Genomic DNA, 14,996 nt, shown 5'->3' on the forward strand with positions numbered 1-14,996 from the left:
TCACCCAAGGAACTCTAGCACTTTTCATGGCAGCCTTTTGCAGGGGGTAAGATTTTATCCCACATATCTAGTCTCAATTATTTAGTCACATCCAAGGGACGGTGCAGACAAACTGATCCCAGTCTGAATCTTTGATGTTATAATCAATATTATAAGACACTTTTTATGGATAAGTGTTAATACTGAGTATATATATATATGTATATATGTACGGCGCTGGAAAGCACTGTGACACCTTACAAATCTACGATAATAATAATACTGTGAATACATAAGGTTTGCCAATTAAAGAGAGTCACAGGTCGCTTAACCTCGGATATAAATGCTTCATTTAAATATATCCACAAAGGTACATCAAGTATAGTACTAAGTCCATGTGATACATAACTTTCCGCCAGCATTTTTAGCACATGAAGAGCTACCAATTTAAAAAGGAGTCTAGAACTGTATTTATATCTGTGCAAATCTCCACACCTGTACTCAATACATAGTGTACACTATGTTTATTCATTTTATATGATTTGGTGTACATTGTCGGACACTGGTACAAATGTCCTTTAATGCATTTTCTGACATTACCAAGAAGGTAACTGTTTGTAACACAGGTTCTCGTACACAAATAAACTGGTCTCTTTAAGGTATGGTAGCTGGATTATTGCTGTTACCTCTTTCACATATTCGCATACAAAATAATGTAATCTCATGGACAGAAATTCTGTAGAACAATTTGTATGCGAATAAGTGAAAGAGGTAACAATAATAATCCAGCTACCATACCTTAAAGAGACCAGTTTATTTGTTAAAAACACAAATAGGTGTACACTTTAAGTTCATATATTCAATTATTATTAAGTTCCATATACAGGCATTAAATAGGTGTATGCTGAATGCATGCAGAACTGTTTGGAGCAGCTTTTAGTGAATTTCACTGTTCTTCGAACAGAAAACTAATACAATGTTGACCAGTAGATGGCGCTGGAGCCCAATGACTCACTAGTTGCATGTCAGGGACTTATTTAGTGGGATCTTTGAGTATAAAACAGCAATCTACTGGAAAAAGTACAACTACATGACCCCAGTTAGGACAGGCGAATTGGCAGACCGTGGACAATGTAATTACTCATGGATTTAACACTATTTCATTACCACATCAGAACCTTAAGTTTCAATAGATCTTTATGGTCACCAAGATCATCCAAACTAACCAAGTAGAACAACAATTTGTTTTATGACTTTTATTTTATACTATGCTCCCGCCATGGAGACACTAATCATGTACACACCTTCTCACTGGTCCTGTACTTTTCCCATTTCTTCAACATCTTCAGCCATTTGTCTACACGTTCAATTTCCTGCTGCTTTTGCTAATTTTTAGAAAATAATGAGCGAGTTAAACCGGATTTATCTAACTTCTAGAATGAACCAAAAATAAAAACAAACAAGGTAGATTTAATGGTGAAAAAAATAAATAAAGGCCCAACAGAAGCATATAAACAGCAACAGAAAACAATTATAGTAACACAATAATGATACAGTCAAATAAATAAGAAGAAAACTTTTGCAGTAACTAAGAATGAAGCAAATGAGAAAATAGCCATACCTTTTCCTCAAGAGCCGTCCGTAAAGGCAACTCATGTTCACTACATAAAACAGAGACCATTATATATCAGTTATTACGTTATGTTGCTGTGACACATGGATGTACATGAACATGTTTTTGGCTCATGTGAAGCCTCAGGTTAAATGTCCCATAGCTTGAAAAGATGAATATAGTTGCCACACTGTACTTTTTGAAAGACCATTTCCACCTATTTGCAAGCTTCATTTCAAAAGCAAACTTTCTAACTTGATATCATATTAGCTGGGGCCTGGAGGAATAGTTCGTGCTTACTGCAATAGGGTGGGGTTTCACTTTAGGAACCATTTTCCCTTTTATCTAATATATAAATGCTTAGTGGCGTCTGTCTGTGTGTGTGTGGAAAAAAAAAAAAGTTGCAGCGCCACCTGCTGGGCAGAGTTATACACTGACCTACTAAATTCTTAGTGTGTGTGGGGAAAAAAAAAAATCAAAAAGGGCTGAAATTTGGTAGGGCTCAAACTCATTTTCGTGAGGTAATTTTACCTCATGAACACACATGTGTAGAGGCGTGCGTTAGTGTGTGTGTGTGTGTAGAAAAAACTATTTTCTCAGAAAGGGCTCATCCAATTGACCTGAAATTTGGTATACTGACATTATTTGACAAAAAAATTAGAATAGTTAAGTCAGTTAACTTTCATCATCCCCCCTTCCCCCCGTGGGAGGGGTAGTAAAGGCTAAATTTACGAGCTGAGGGGTCAAACTCATTTTCGTGAGGTAATTTTACCTCATGAACACACATTAAAAAGGCTGCTTGCGTCGGGAACTAACGCTCTTCCCCTGAGGAGGCCTGGGCTAGGTCCAAATGCATGACAAGAACCTTTTTAAGACCTTAAGTAGCTTGATTTGACTAGAATGCATGAGTATCATGCACGGGTTAACTTGTCTATAATATAAATGTCTAGTGGCGTGTGTTAGTCTGTCTGCGTGTGTGTGGAAAAAATAAAACCAAGCTGCAGCGCCACCTGCTGGGCGGAGTTATACACTGACCTACTAAATTCTTAGTGTGTGTGTGGGAAAAAAAAATCAGAAAGGGCTGAAATTTGGTATACTAAGATGTTTTTAATTTGTTAATTTAATTTGTTAATTGTTAAAAGTGTTTATAAAGATTTAAAAAATATATATATATTTCTTGAAAGAGAAGTGACAGTTGGGAGTGGTTGGTGGTTGCCGGGGTGACAGTGGGGAGTGGTTGGTGGTTGAGGCCTGGTCTATGGCCCAAATGCATGACAAGAACCTTTTTAACACCTTAAGTAGCTTGATTTGACTAGAATGCATGAGTATCATGCACGGGTTAACTTGTAGTAGATATTTACAAATAATAAAAGTATTGATAACCTCCTTGGTAACCCCCTTAATTCCTTAGCAAGATACTATAGCTGCTGGGACCGTAACATGAACAGGAACAATAACAAGAGCAGGAGCAGGGCTTGTCTTCCAGCACATTGGGTCTTCCATTCTGGGTTTCCCAGAGACACATGGACCCTATCAGCACAGAGAAGGTGGCTGTGGGGGAAAAACTTATAATTTCCACTACAAAAGGTGGAAATAAGAGTTTAGTCATTAATGTTTGTCCCCAATCATTTTAAAACAAATGAGAAAAAATACATTCCACAACTAGATTTTTCTCACTATAAATGTAACAGCTGCTGATATAATTTTCAGGCAGCTATTGTGGTTATCACCAACCCCATCACCCAATCCCTGTGTAAACATTTGTGGTGAGCTTACTGTAAGAAGCCAAATCGATCAGTAACTTTGTACAAGGTAAAATCAGCATCTTCCCATAGATCAATTTCAGCCCCTGGTTGCCTTCCCTGTGGGAGAAAGTGGATAAACATAGGATCAACAAGAGGTTGATATAAAATGCACAGTACTAGTAATGTCTTCGATATAAATGCAATACATACAGCATATACACACACATACTCACACCGTAACATTATGTTATTTTTAGTGATTTCGTTTTTTGTTTTTTTTTAAACATAGATGCCTTCCCCGGCTGTATGATGTATGAGCTTTGCTGTATATACATTCAAAAATGTAAAGCTTTATCGGTTACACATTCAAGAGTTCCAGCCTTTATCTTTCACACTTCCAATAATTCAAATCTTTATCACATATTCAAGAATGCAAAGCACAATGGCAAGTACATTTCTGAATGCCAAGCTAAACTGGGTACAGCTAAAGCAATCATCAGCGATTATCGAATTCCTACAATTTTTCTGCAGCAGCTGACATTTTCTCCAAGTTTCAGGAGTCGGTGACTGCATGCATGATACATTTCGTTGCACTATGATAATTGATTGCTTAAAATCATACTTACCTACTCTCCCGGAATTCCGGGGAGGCTCCCGAATTTCGGGGATTCCTCCCGGACTCCCGGAAGAGTAGGCAAACCTCCCGGTTTCGCCGAAATTCACGGCATTGAATGGCGGGGAGTAATGGTGTCATTAAGCGTCGCCCCCGCTAATCAATGACGTGAATTTCTGCATTTTGTAGTGGAGGTGGGGCTATGGTGACCACCACGCCCCCTCCTACCCCCTGTCACGTGATTTCTCCCCAGGATCTCCCGGGTGAGAAGTTTTAAAAGTTGGCATGTATGCTTAAAAGGCTTGTACATACCTTCTCATATTTGCTGATTATGTCAGCTCTTTCCTGTGCTATTAAAGTTTCAATGTCTTTCTTCATGTCAGAGCCTAAAAAAGAAAAGAAAAAAAGATCTTCACTGTGTTTGAAGAAGGAGTAAATATGCTTGATAATATTAATATATTAAAGGTTTATTTAATAACATGGTACAAACCAAATAAGATTCTCTGTCTAGTACCGTGATGGGCCACAGGGGGACCTCCAAGCCTTCAAATGCGCACAACTCCTTCCTGCTTTATTGTCATTGCCGTTTGTTATAGTTTCTACCACTTGTTTAAACTACTTGCGGAAAAAGTATTACAGAGCATTGTCTCTTTCTTTGATTAAATGTATTGTTTTAATAAAAGGTAATGTGTGGCCCATTTGAAAGTAAGAGGGCCGGTCCTGTGCCCCCTAAAGTGTATCAGGCTGCCAATCACTGGTCTTTATAAACCAGCTATGGGCAACAGACAGCCCTAGTGGGCGCATAAAACCTGCCTAGCCTTGACCTTAAGCGGCGCTGTGGATTCTGCGGCACCATATAAATAAAATAAGAGGGTGACCTGCAGCTTCCAGTTCTATGCCCCATCACTTCTCTTCTGCTTTTCGCATTGTCGACCCCAGCTCTTATTCTCTGCTTTAAGCCCCATTGAGCTTTTCTGGCATCCCCAGCTTTTATTTAATAAGGGCTAAGGTACTGGGCGAAGCTTAGTGGGTGATAAAGCAGAGAATAAGACTGGACTTGAACCGCACAACGCAGGGAGGTCATTCAGTACTAGCAACACAAGAGTGATGTGCGTTTCCTACTTACTTCATTAAAGCAAGGCAAGAAATTCTCAGGCAGGCTCCACTGTGCTGTGAAGTTGTTGGTTATATTTGGTTCCACTTACACATCTGACTTACACATTCTCTCGTCTTATTACAGAATGGTGTCTCTTTATTTTTTAAATATACTGCTTTAACTTTTAATGGAAATAAACTCTGCCCCAAGTTGCAAACTGTACAAGCAAGATCACCTTATTATATAAAATGTATAGAATGACAGAAGAGAGACAGAGAGAGAGAGAGAGAGAGGAAAGAGGAGAGAAGAGAGACATGAGAAAGAGGGGAGAGAGAGTGAGAGGCGCCAGGCATATTAAAAATAAAGGTTAAATCGGCTTGGCATCCCCTCTCAACCAGAACTGTATTACATGCCATATATTGATGCACAAGAAATCTGTATTTCAAAAGTGTCTTTTTTTATCTGCTAAAATGTCGTCAAGTGGGTTCTTTACCTATCCCTAGACTCTCCATCACGTCCCCCTAAAATACCTATCGTCACTTGGTCCTATCAAGGTATTCAAGCGCGCAGAGGTCCCTGGAAAAAGTACACTGGTGGCAAAACCAAAGCCTTTGCTAGCAGTCGGCTATGTTAAAGAGTGAAATGGTTTGGCTTGGTGGCTTGGTGAGCGTTACAGCACAGTGATTACAGCCCCTATAGGGTAGGGTAGAGTGGAAGGCTCCCTCTGTGATGAACCCGCCTAATTTAGTTGTACTGCTGTGTGATTTGTAAAAATACATATATCCATTTTTTTTAATAAAAAAAAATAAAGTGATTCAGAAGTCTGAGGTACTGGGTACATTCAACTACCACAAACAGCTGACTTTGGACTAATCACCTAGCGCAGAGAGGAAATAGAGCGAGCATGCACCTGGTAAACTCAAATTGGGCATGATTCCTATATGGATACAAGTCCATTTGTGTGCTGTAATTTGTGTAAAATAGCTCTGTGCATGCTTCAAAATGGACCTTACATCAATAAACGGTATTGCATGCAATTCTAGTCTAAATAAAAATATAATTTACGACTACCTATGACTTGAGAGGGGGAACGGCTGGAGGAAAGGGTCAGATTAATGTACGGTAAGGGTGTGCCGACGCAGATGGGACCTATTTAAGTCCTGGGTCTCTCAAGTACACATGTATTCAGCAGTATCATTTGATATGAACCAGATTCATATGGAAACATATCTTGAGATACAATTTGATTTGAATACAGTCAGAAGTACGCAGAAGTTCCGTGCTCTTCTAGAAAATGCAACTTGCATGCAGGTTGCATCTGAACATGAAACAGACCCAATGTGTTCAAATTTTATTCATAATACATGTACTTACATTTTGTAAAGTACACATAAATAACATTTTCATATCTGTTTTTAATTGTATGCACCGATGATAAATGATTGTTTTTACATGTTTAATAAGAATGAATATGTGATTTTTTGCAATTAATTTGCAAATACTACCAGCTGGGTTCACTGGATGTTAAGATGGTATTACCAAATGCTTGTATATGCATACAAGTGGGTGTACTTAGAGTGTACCTACAATGTAGTTTTGAAAAAACTAGCATAAATAGTACAGAGTTGCATAATTGCAATATAAAGCTATTAACACACACACCATTCTTGGGAAAATCAGTCAAAATATGTCTTAAGCATTATTCTACCATTCCATAATCGGATAGATTGCAGGTTATCTGCGCATTTGGCAATTTGCCCATTTCACAGAGAATAACTCATTTATTTCTTAGTATACACAAATGTGTTTTTAAGCAATTTTTCTACACCTGAAACAATTTCCTTTTGGTAAAACAGTGCAATACATATCTTATTATGTAAAAGCCAAAAAAAACTGGCAAAAGAGGAAAATAAAATCTCTTTTCCACGATTCTTTTACCCTAAGCTACTTTGATGCAATAACCCAAAATAATTATTGCAAATTGTAAATATGAGCCCTTTAATATGTTATTTTGTTTAAACAAACTTTCTTATTATTTTATTTTTCATTGTTGAGAGGAGGGTTTGATGATTGCCCCAGCACCCTATTAATTCTAGTCTTATCTGGCTCTAATAGCAACTTACATTTAAGCTGTTATTAGATCCAGACTACAATCGGCAAGACATTTCCCGGTTTCCTAGCAACCACCTAGCACATAGTGTGGATGCATTTGAACACAGCTCGGTGTTTAAACGATCATGAAATCATGGATGGAATCAATTATTTTCTACATACTTCCTAGACATTAGTGTCATACCTGCCAACTTTTCAATTTGGGGAATTGGAATAAGGAGAGTGTGTGCGGCGTGTACACAAGAGGAGGTGTGGTCACTCTTCTTGGGGGCATGTCCAGCGTTTCCGATGTGCTGGCTGTCTCCTGTCCCCTAAGAACACCCTTTGAATGTAATGCAGAGCAGCAGTGAATGGGTGGTAGCTCCCAAATTTCCACCTAATTGGGACAAAGCTGTCCTGACTGCGATGGCAGGACATAACCCTCAAACCAAGACTGTTCCACTTAAATCAGGAGAGTTGGGAAGTATGCCTGGGGCCATCACTACCAGCCTTTTTCTAGGTAATCTCAGGACAACAAGCAAAGAGGCACAAATTAGGAAGGGAGTGGGGCCCATGCAAGCAGGGCCGGTCCCATCATTAGGCAGCTGCCTAGGGCGCCGGACTCTGGTGGGCGGCACTGTGGCCGGGTACCCACATTAACAATGTTCCTGAATGAGACATTGTTAGTTAGGCGGCCATGGCGGTGTGATCGCCCGACTGCTATTTCCCAATGCTACAGTTAAATAAAGGTGGTGCTGCCTTGTCTCTGCATCCCTCCGAAGCCTGGTTCTTGGCAGTATTGTGACATCACAATGCTGTCAGTGGAGAGGAGAAGAGAGGGTCCAGGTGGCAAAGAAGACAAAAGAAGCAAGACACAGATGCGGACAAGAGGAGAAAAGAAGAAAAGGTAAGGTAATTACATTAATACAGAAAATGGAGGGAGAGGGGACTACAAAAAAAATGGGGGAAAGGGGGTTAGTGAAAAAGTGGAGGAGCTAGAAAAAATGGGGGAGATGGGGCTATAGAAAATGTAGAGAGAGGGGGCTATAGAAATTGGGGGGTGGCTGGAGAAAATAGGGAGATGGAGATGGGACTGGAGAAAATTGGGAGGGGAGAGGGGACTGGAGAAAACAGGGTGAGAGGGGGGCTACATAAAATGGGGGGGGGCTAGAGAAAACAGGGGGAGATGTGGCTGGAGAAAAGAGGGGAGGCTTACATTCAGAAATCCCCACACGTTACATACTATTAATTTAAAGGAGTATTTGTACACTATTTAGCTCCCCCCTGTTGCTATCTATTACTATAATTAATTTTACATCTGCAGAATATATTAACACATAAACAAAGGTAATCTGAATTAAATACATACAGCATTAAGCTGTTAATTATAATTGTGTGGGCAAGAGGGCATAAGAGAAAAAAGCTGTTTGGCGGGGGGACGTTTGAGAAAAACTGGTAGGCAGGGGAGCCGAGAGAAAAGCTGGTGGGGATGGGGCATGTGTGACAAATGCTGGTGGCAGGAGGACATGTGAAAAAAGCTGTCTTGGTCACCAAGGGCATGGGTGCATATGAAAGAAAAGCTAGTGGGTAGGGGGGGGGCATGTGAGAAAAGCTGGTGGAAAATATTGGCATGTGTGACAATAACTGATGGGAATTGGTGGCATGTGTAATAATAGCTGCTGGGCAGGGGACATGTCTGAGAAAAACTGGTGGACAGCGGGGAACATGTCAGTATGTAAAAGGCAAGTGAATTTTTTTTTTTTATTCCTTTGTTCTGAAATCTAACATTTGGAGCCTCCCCTCTAGATATCCTGTGTTTGCTCCTGGGCAGCAGTGAAGCCTGGACAGCATTCTGTGTTCAACATCAGTACCTCAGTGCTTCTGGACTGCAGCCTTACCAGCCAGCCAGGAAGTAAGAGTTATTATTTTTATTTTACAAATGGCAAGTGTGAGGAGCTGGAAAGTGGAGTTTGGGGGTTGGGGGGTGCAGTAGGCTAAAGATTTGCCTATGGCAATGAGAAACTATGCACTGGCACTGCATGCAAAAAGATAAATTAGCTGTTGCTGTTACCTGTTTTATGAACAAGTTCTCATATGACCTTATAATCCAATCAGGAGTATAGAAAACTAGAATAATTCCTTCAGTTTGATGATGTCATAGTAGGTTTTGCGGTGTACTGGCACAGTGAGCATGTTCGTACCCAGGGCCGGATTAACCATAGGGCTAACTGGGCTACATCCCAGGGGCCTATGGCATCCAGGGGGCCCTTGAAAGTGCTCAGCAGCAGTATTGATCGGTCGGGGGCGGGGACACCCCCGGCGTGATCAGTGCTGCTGAGCACTTTCACTGCAGTCCTTCCCCGGCGAGCTGTAGTCTCCTTACTGAGGAGATCTCGCGAGTCTCACTCTCACGAGATCTCGTCAGTAAAGAACGTACAGCGCGCCGGGGAAGGAGGTAAGTGCCGGGGGGATGGGGGGGGGGGCGGGCAGCTCGGATCACGGGGGGGCCCTCACGGGGGAATGGAGGCCCCCTTAGCCCAGGGGCCATTCCCTTAATCTGGCACTGCTCGTACCACTACATGGCATATTCACACTATGATAAATAAGCATCAATATAAGTACACTTGCCCAAAAAATGGCAAAATTGGCTAAATTTAAACAGACATGTAAAAAGGTGAAGTTAGAAGAAAAATATATATATATTATTATTATTACTATTATTATTATATATGGGAAATTTTAAAAATCATTGTTTCTGGCACAGAGGTTTCTGCTATTCTCAATGGCACTTTATTAGGTACACCTGTTTGTTAATGCAAATATCTAATCAGACAACCATATGGCAGCAACTCAATGCATAAAAGCATGCTTAAACGATCTGGGAGGAGGTTACTAGCTGGTATTAACGCAGCTGAGCAAGGAGGCACGGAGTCTAACTAACCCGCAGTGTTCACCAGGGACCTCCGCAAGGGAGTTTGGACTTCGCTGCGAGAGGGTGTACGCAGGTCGTGGTTCTCCAAGACAGCCACCAGCGTAGTAACAGAGTGGACAGTGCGTAGTCAGTGGACAGAGCAGGTAAGAACCAAATGAGCAGCAAGGTACAAAAGGGAGATCCAACGGATAGTTATCTACGGTTTTCCAATATCAACAGGCACATTCATGAAAAAAAGATGCATGACAAAAAAAGGCATCTGCAATCCCACATTTTTGCAGCTCTGCAAATGAACCTTAGAGACAAAGGACGTCTGCAGGAAGTCCTGCAAAAGGTGAGGCGAGTTCGAGAAATACATTGAAATGCAATAATGTGCCCCAAAGATTACAATAGCTGATTCATATTAATGGCTCAATCCCTTTCATTTAAAGCTTTATAGGAGACTCCATAGATTATATATTTGCGGGCAGAGACTTCTTACTTCTCCGTCTGTCTGTATTACCAAGTATTGTTTTATTACTGTGCTTATTCCCAATTGTAAAGCACTATTTAGTTTGCTGGCTATATAAATAAATGTTGATGATCATAGTAGCATGTGTAACAAAGGCCTTAAATGAGGCACACACTTGAGGATCATCTAATATATTCATAGTCAAATATGCAGCATAGCCTTAACAGGAGCACTGTGGTAAAGAGCAGTATGCCTACCAGATGCACCATGATCATGTATAAAACTGTACAACATTTAGCATTAACATTTTGCAACATTTACCTAAAATCATTCCACCAAGATGGGTTGGCCAGTTTTATATTAAGTGATGCAATATCAAACCATATCTGTTCATGAACATGATGTACAAATGATGGCATCATAGTTAGCTTATGCTTTGTATAGCTGCCAACAATGAGACACTGATATTGAATAGCCATGTGTGAATGTCTAAAACATACACAGTGGTTTGGATATTTCCCAAGTTATCTTATTTCCTCATGATCTGCAATCTGTCACAATGAGGAATCCATAAACCTAAGGCTCAAACAGACTTTAAATAAAAAGTTTAAGTCAAACTGGCTCCGAAACTTTAACTGTTAAATCATGTTGTTGTCATGGGATCGCTTAAGTTATGTATGGAAACAACATCAGAACTCTTTAATTCTACATACAACTGACCCCTGAAGGATTCATCTTTCATTTCTATTTTCTCTTTCAGAACCGTAACGAAAACCTTTGTTGGTTAACCAATAAAGGTATCGCTCCTATAATACTTTTGTCTTTTTTGACACAAGAGTATTTAACATCACATAGAATTGACCCTTGTAACAATTGAACAAGTCACTGTGCTCAAGTCGCATCCTAGTGGAGCAGAGACTTTAAGTAGAAACAGCGCAGCAAATGTGGTCTTAAACAGTGCCATGATATGCCTTGATTTATTCAAGGAGGGGCAGCCTCCAAAAACTTCAGACATATTTTTGTTGCTAGGCTCCTTTCCTCCTTAAAACCACATTCAAAAATAACTTATTCGAATGAATGTTTCCTATACACATACTTACAAATGACACATAGCAAAACTATTAAAGTATTCACATTTTAAAGTGGAATCTGCACAGCAAATGCATCAGTCTTCAAACCATAAAAAATATGTCTTGTGAATATTGTTCCTCACGCCGCGCATTTTAACAATGTGTGATTTGAGTGTATTTTAGCATAAATGTGTTTTTATAAATCGTAAAGTAGCTACTTAGCATTATGACTGTCAATAACTTTTCAAGGGGAAAAAAAAAACTTCAAGTGTACTTTACTTCAAAAACTAGTCTCCATCTTATTGTCTTCTATAGTTCCCCTATATTTTGAAAGTTAAATCAAGCACTTCTTAGCATTTGGCTATGAGGCGTCTCTAATCTCGCATGAAAGATACGTGGGCTATGATCTTCTGTAGTTTTGTTCGCTCCCTAGCACTATGTAATTTAGATATGTCATGTAATTAGTACTATTAATAAGATGAACAGGTGTGAATACAGTCTCACACTCCCTTTTATTTCATTTCCCATTTCTTTATTTATCAACTTCTTTATATTTTAGATTTAACAATATTTTGCTAAGAAATCACACCATTGTAATCCTCACTTTAATAATTATAACGCTGGTAATGGTTGAGCATAGTTCTTATGGCTCATTTACAAATATGCAAAAGTGCAAATCCACAGCAAAAATGCTCTTTTTTGACGTTGCACTATTACTTATGTGCAAGTGCGTGATATTTTATGTAAATACGCATGTATACGAAGGCCAAAATGCCAAAATATGCTGAGGTGCAAAACAGGGGCGGATCTAGAAAACTATTGTACCCGGGGCGATTAAGGGGGGGGGGGGGCAATTTAGGCCCTGCCCCCTTTCTAACATCTAAGGCTGCCGGCGGCTGCACACTATGTGCAGGTCCGCTCGGCAATGACAGGCAGGGACAGTGTGCTGCCCGGCCGCTCTGATTGTGTTTAAAACAGAATCAGAGCGGCCAGGCAGCACACTGTGACCGCCGAACGGACCTGCACATACTGTGCAGCCGTCGGCAGCAAGTCTCTGTTAGGGGGGGGTCGATTGCCCCCCCCTGGATCCGCCACTGGTGCAAAAGCTTACAGTTGCAATTGAGAGGAGGTGGCTGAAACGAGGCAAACCTTTCTCTATAGAGATTACATGTACAAAATTGCGCCTAGTTTTGCTTCTGAACATAATAGCTAAGATTTTGACTTTTTTTCCTATGGGATTATTTAAATGAGTTTGTAGGGGTGCGGAAGGCAATTGCAGTTTTACGCGTGGGCACAAAGTATATTTCTTCTGGCAAAGGGACAACATTTTTCCACCTACTCAACCGAGCCTCGTGTTATACTTTTAGTGGGATAAATTGTTCACCTTCCACGTGCACTCTGGAGTTAAAGCATGGCCACTTAAAGCAATGCAAAACACCCAAATGTGACATATGTAATAATGTAAGTCCCGATGAAGACTTAGGGCCTGATTCATTAAGGATCTTAAATGAAGAGGTATCTTATTTCAGTCTCCTGGACAAAACCATGTTACAATACAAGGGGTGCAAACTAGTTTTCTGTTTTGCACATAAGTTAAATACTGACTGTTTTTTCACATAACACACAAATATCAACTTTAAATTTCAGTGTACAAAAAAGCTATCAAGTATTTGTGTGATACATGAAAAAAACAGTCAGTATTTAATTTATGTGCAAAACAGAACACTCATTTGCACCCCTTGCATTGTAACATGGTTTTGTCCAGGAGACTGAAATAAGATACCTCTTCATTTAAGATCCTTAATGAATCAGGCCCTTAGTCTCATGACTGATTTAGGACATAGATGAAGATAAACAGAGCATAATTTTAGAGGGGGGGGGAGGGGGTACAAATTAAAATTCATGCAGGTGGAATTACAGTGGTAAAAGTTTTGATTTTGAAGTTACATTTACACTTTTTCCACCCATTGCAGAGGTACACATTGCAGATGTACCCTCAAAAGTGTTTTCTTCAAGAACGTTGATCTGGGCACGCATCATAAAATGTGCTGAAAAGGTAAATTAGGCATTTTTGCACAGATATAGCAGCAGAACAGGTCTGCATTTATTGCGATTCATAGACCAGAGTGATGGTACTAGCAGTGACACTAGCAGCAGCAGAATTACCCCAGATCCTTGGTAAATAAGTTTGGCAAGGCTTTTAAAAATGGTCTCTAATTTGTGAAGTATTAATAACTTCATATAAAAATTAGGTAATTTATTACTCTGTAGGACTTTTCAAGGGGGTTCATAAAACGTTACTTTACAAATGTATTTATTATTAAATCAATTGACAAATGGGTCTGGTCTAGGCATTCAATGTATCATTTAAGGACTGTAGTAATTGGAGAAGTCTAGACAGGTTAAGATCTTGGGGTTCAAATTTGAGTTGCTTATGATTATCTATGTAGTGCAAAAGGTGAATGATGAGAGCAACGAGAAGAGAATCTTCAAGAGAAGAAGGTGGGAACATTTTGCCGAAGCTGGCAACATATATATGCTATATATAGGTATATATGCTATTTATTAGGAGAACTAAAGAACACAAAGACAGAAAAAGAATCAGCCCAAATAATGAGATTGTCCTCCATCAAGGTTTTCTAAAGTTTAATGCGAGCAGTAAATGCATTATATAATGTGGCCCAAAAACTATGGCCATTGCCATACCACATAAACGTATTTAAACTGTTCCTTCAACAGAAAAAAGGTGGGTTTGTAGAAAAAACTAGCTACAATAAAAGTAAAATCTAAGGGGTATATTTGCTAAACTGCGGGATTAAAAAAGTGGAGATGTTGCCTATAGCAACCAATCAGATTCTAGTTCTCATTTATTTAGCACATTCTACAAAATGACAGCTAAAATCTGGTTGCTATAGACAACATCTCCACTTTTTCAAACCCGCAGTTCTGTAAATATACTCCTAAGACTAGGTAGTGGCTCTTTTCAGGTTTAAAACCTCTGAAATGTCTTTATTTTCTTATTGCATTGGATATAGGTATATAGAGACTGCACTACATCTACCATAGCCCAGTGAAAACCCTGATCCCATTTAACATCGTTTAGAATCACATTTGACCTTTCAACTTTTAATAGAACAATCTCTTTATTAGCCACTCACAGTTGTAGAGTTTCTTTCTGTTTTCCCCTCAGACAGTTCTTAAAATTTGGCTTATAAATATACATATTCTCAGAGTCAATTTAGCCAGTTTTGAGTTACTTATAGCTACCTCGGAACTGTATGGGATAGAAAGAAGTTCTTGGTTTTTAAAACTCAAGGACAATGGGCCCTGCTTATTTCCAATTCTATTTTTTTAGAATAGCTGCAAATTTTGAATCAGCTCTGGTTAAACGGCCATGGTCACCCTTC

The 14,996-nt window shown here is 39.6% G+C and overlaps 1 protein-coding gene across 1 annotated transcript in view; it reads right to left on the minus strand.

Moving 5' to 3' along the window:
* The window catches only part of LOC142104121 (uncharacterized), a 100,415-nt gene that overhangs the window by 31,244 nt on the left and 54,175 nt on the right, over nt 1–14,996 (minus strand). The window contains exons 3-6 of the mRNA XM_075188617.1: nt 4,262–4,335; nt 3,368–3,453; nt 1,601–1,640; nt 1,284–1,364 (exon numbers count right to left, since the gene is read on the minus strand). Of these exons, the coding sequence (XP_075044718.1) occupies nt 1,284–1,364; nt 1,601–1,640; nt 3,368–3,453; nt 4,262–4,327 (273 nt within the window). The 5' untranslated portion in view covers nt 4,328–4,335. The remainder of the gene's footprint in view (nt 1–1,283; nt 1,365–1,600; nt 1,641–3,367; nt 3,454–4,261; nt 4,336–14,996) is intronic.

Source organism: Mixophyes fleayi, chromosome 10 (assembly GCF_038048845.1).
Source record: "Mixophyes fleayi isolate aMixFle1 chromosome 10, aMixFle1.hap1, whole genome shotgun sequence".
In the NCBI taxonomy this organism is placed as follows: domain Eukaryota; kingdom Metazoa; phylum Chordata; class Amphibia; order Anura; family Limnodynastidae; genus Mixophyes; species Mixophyes fleayi.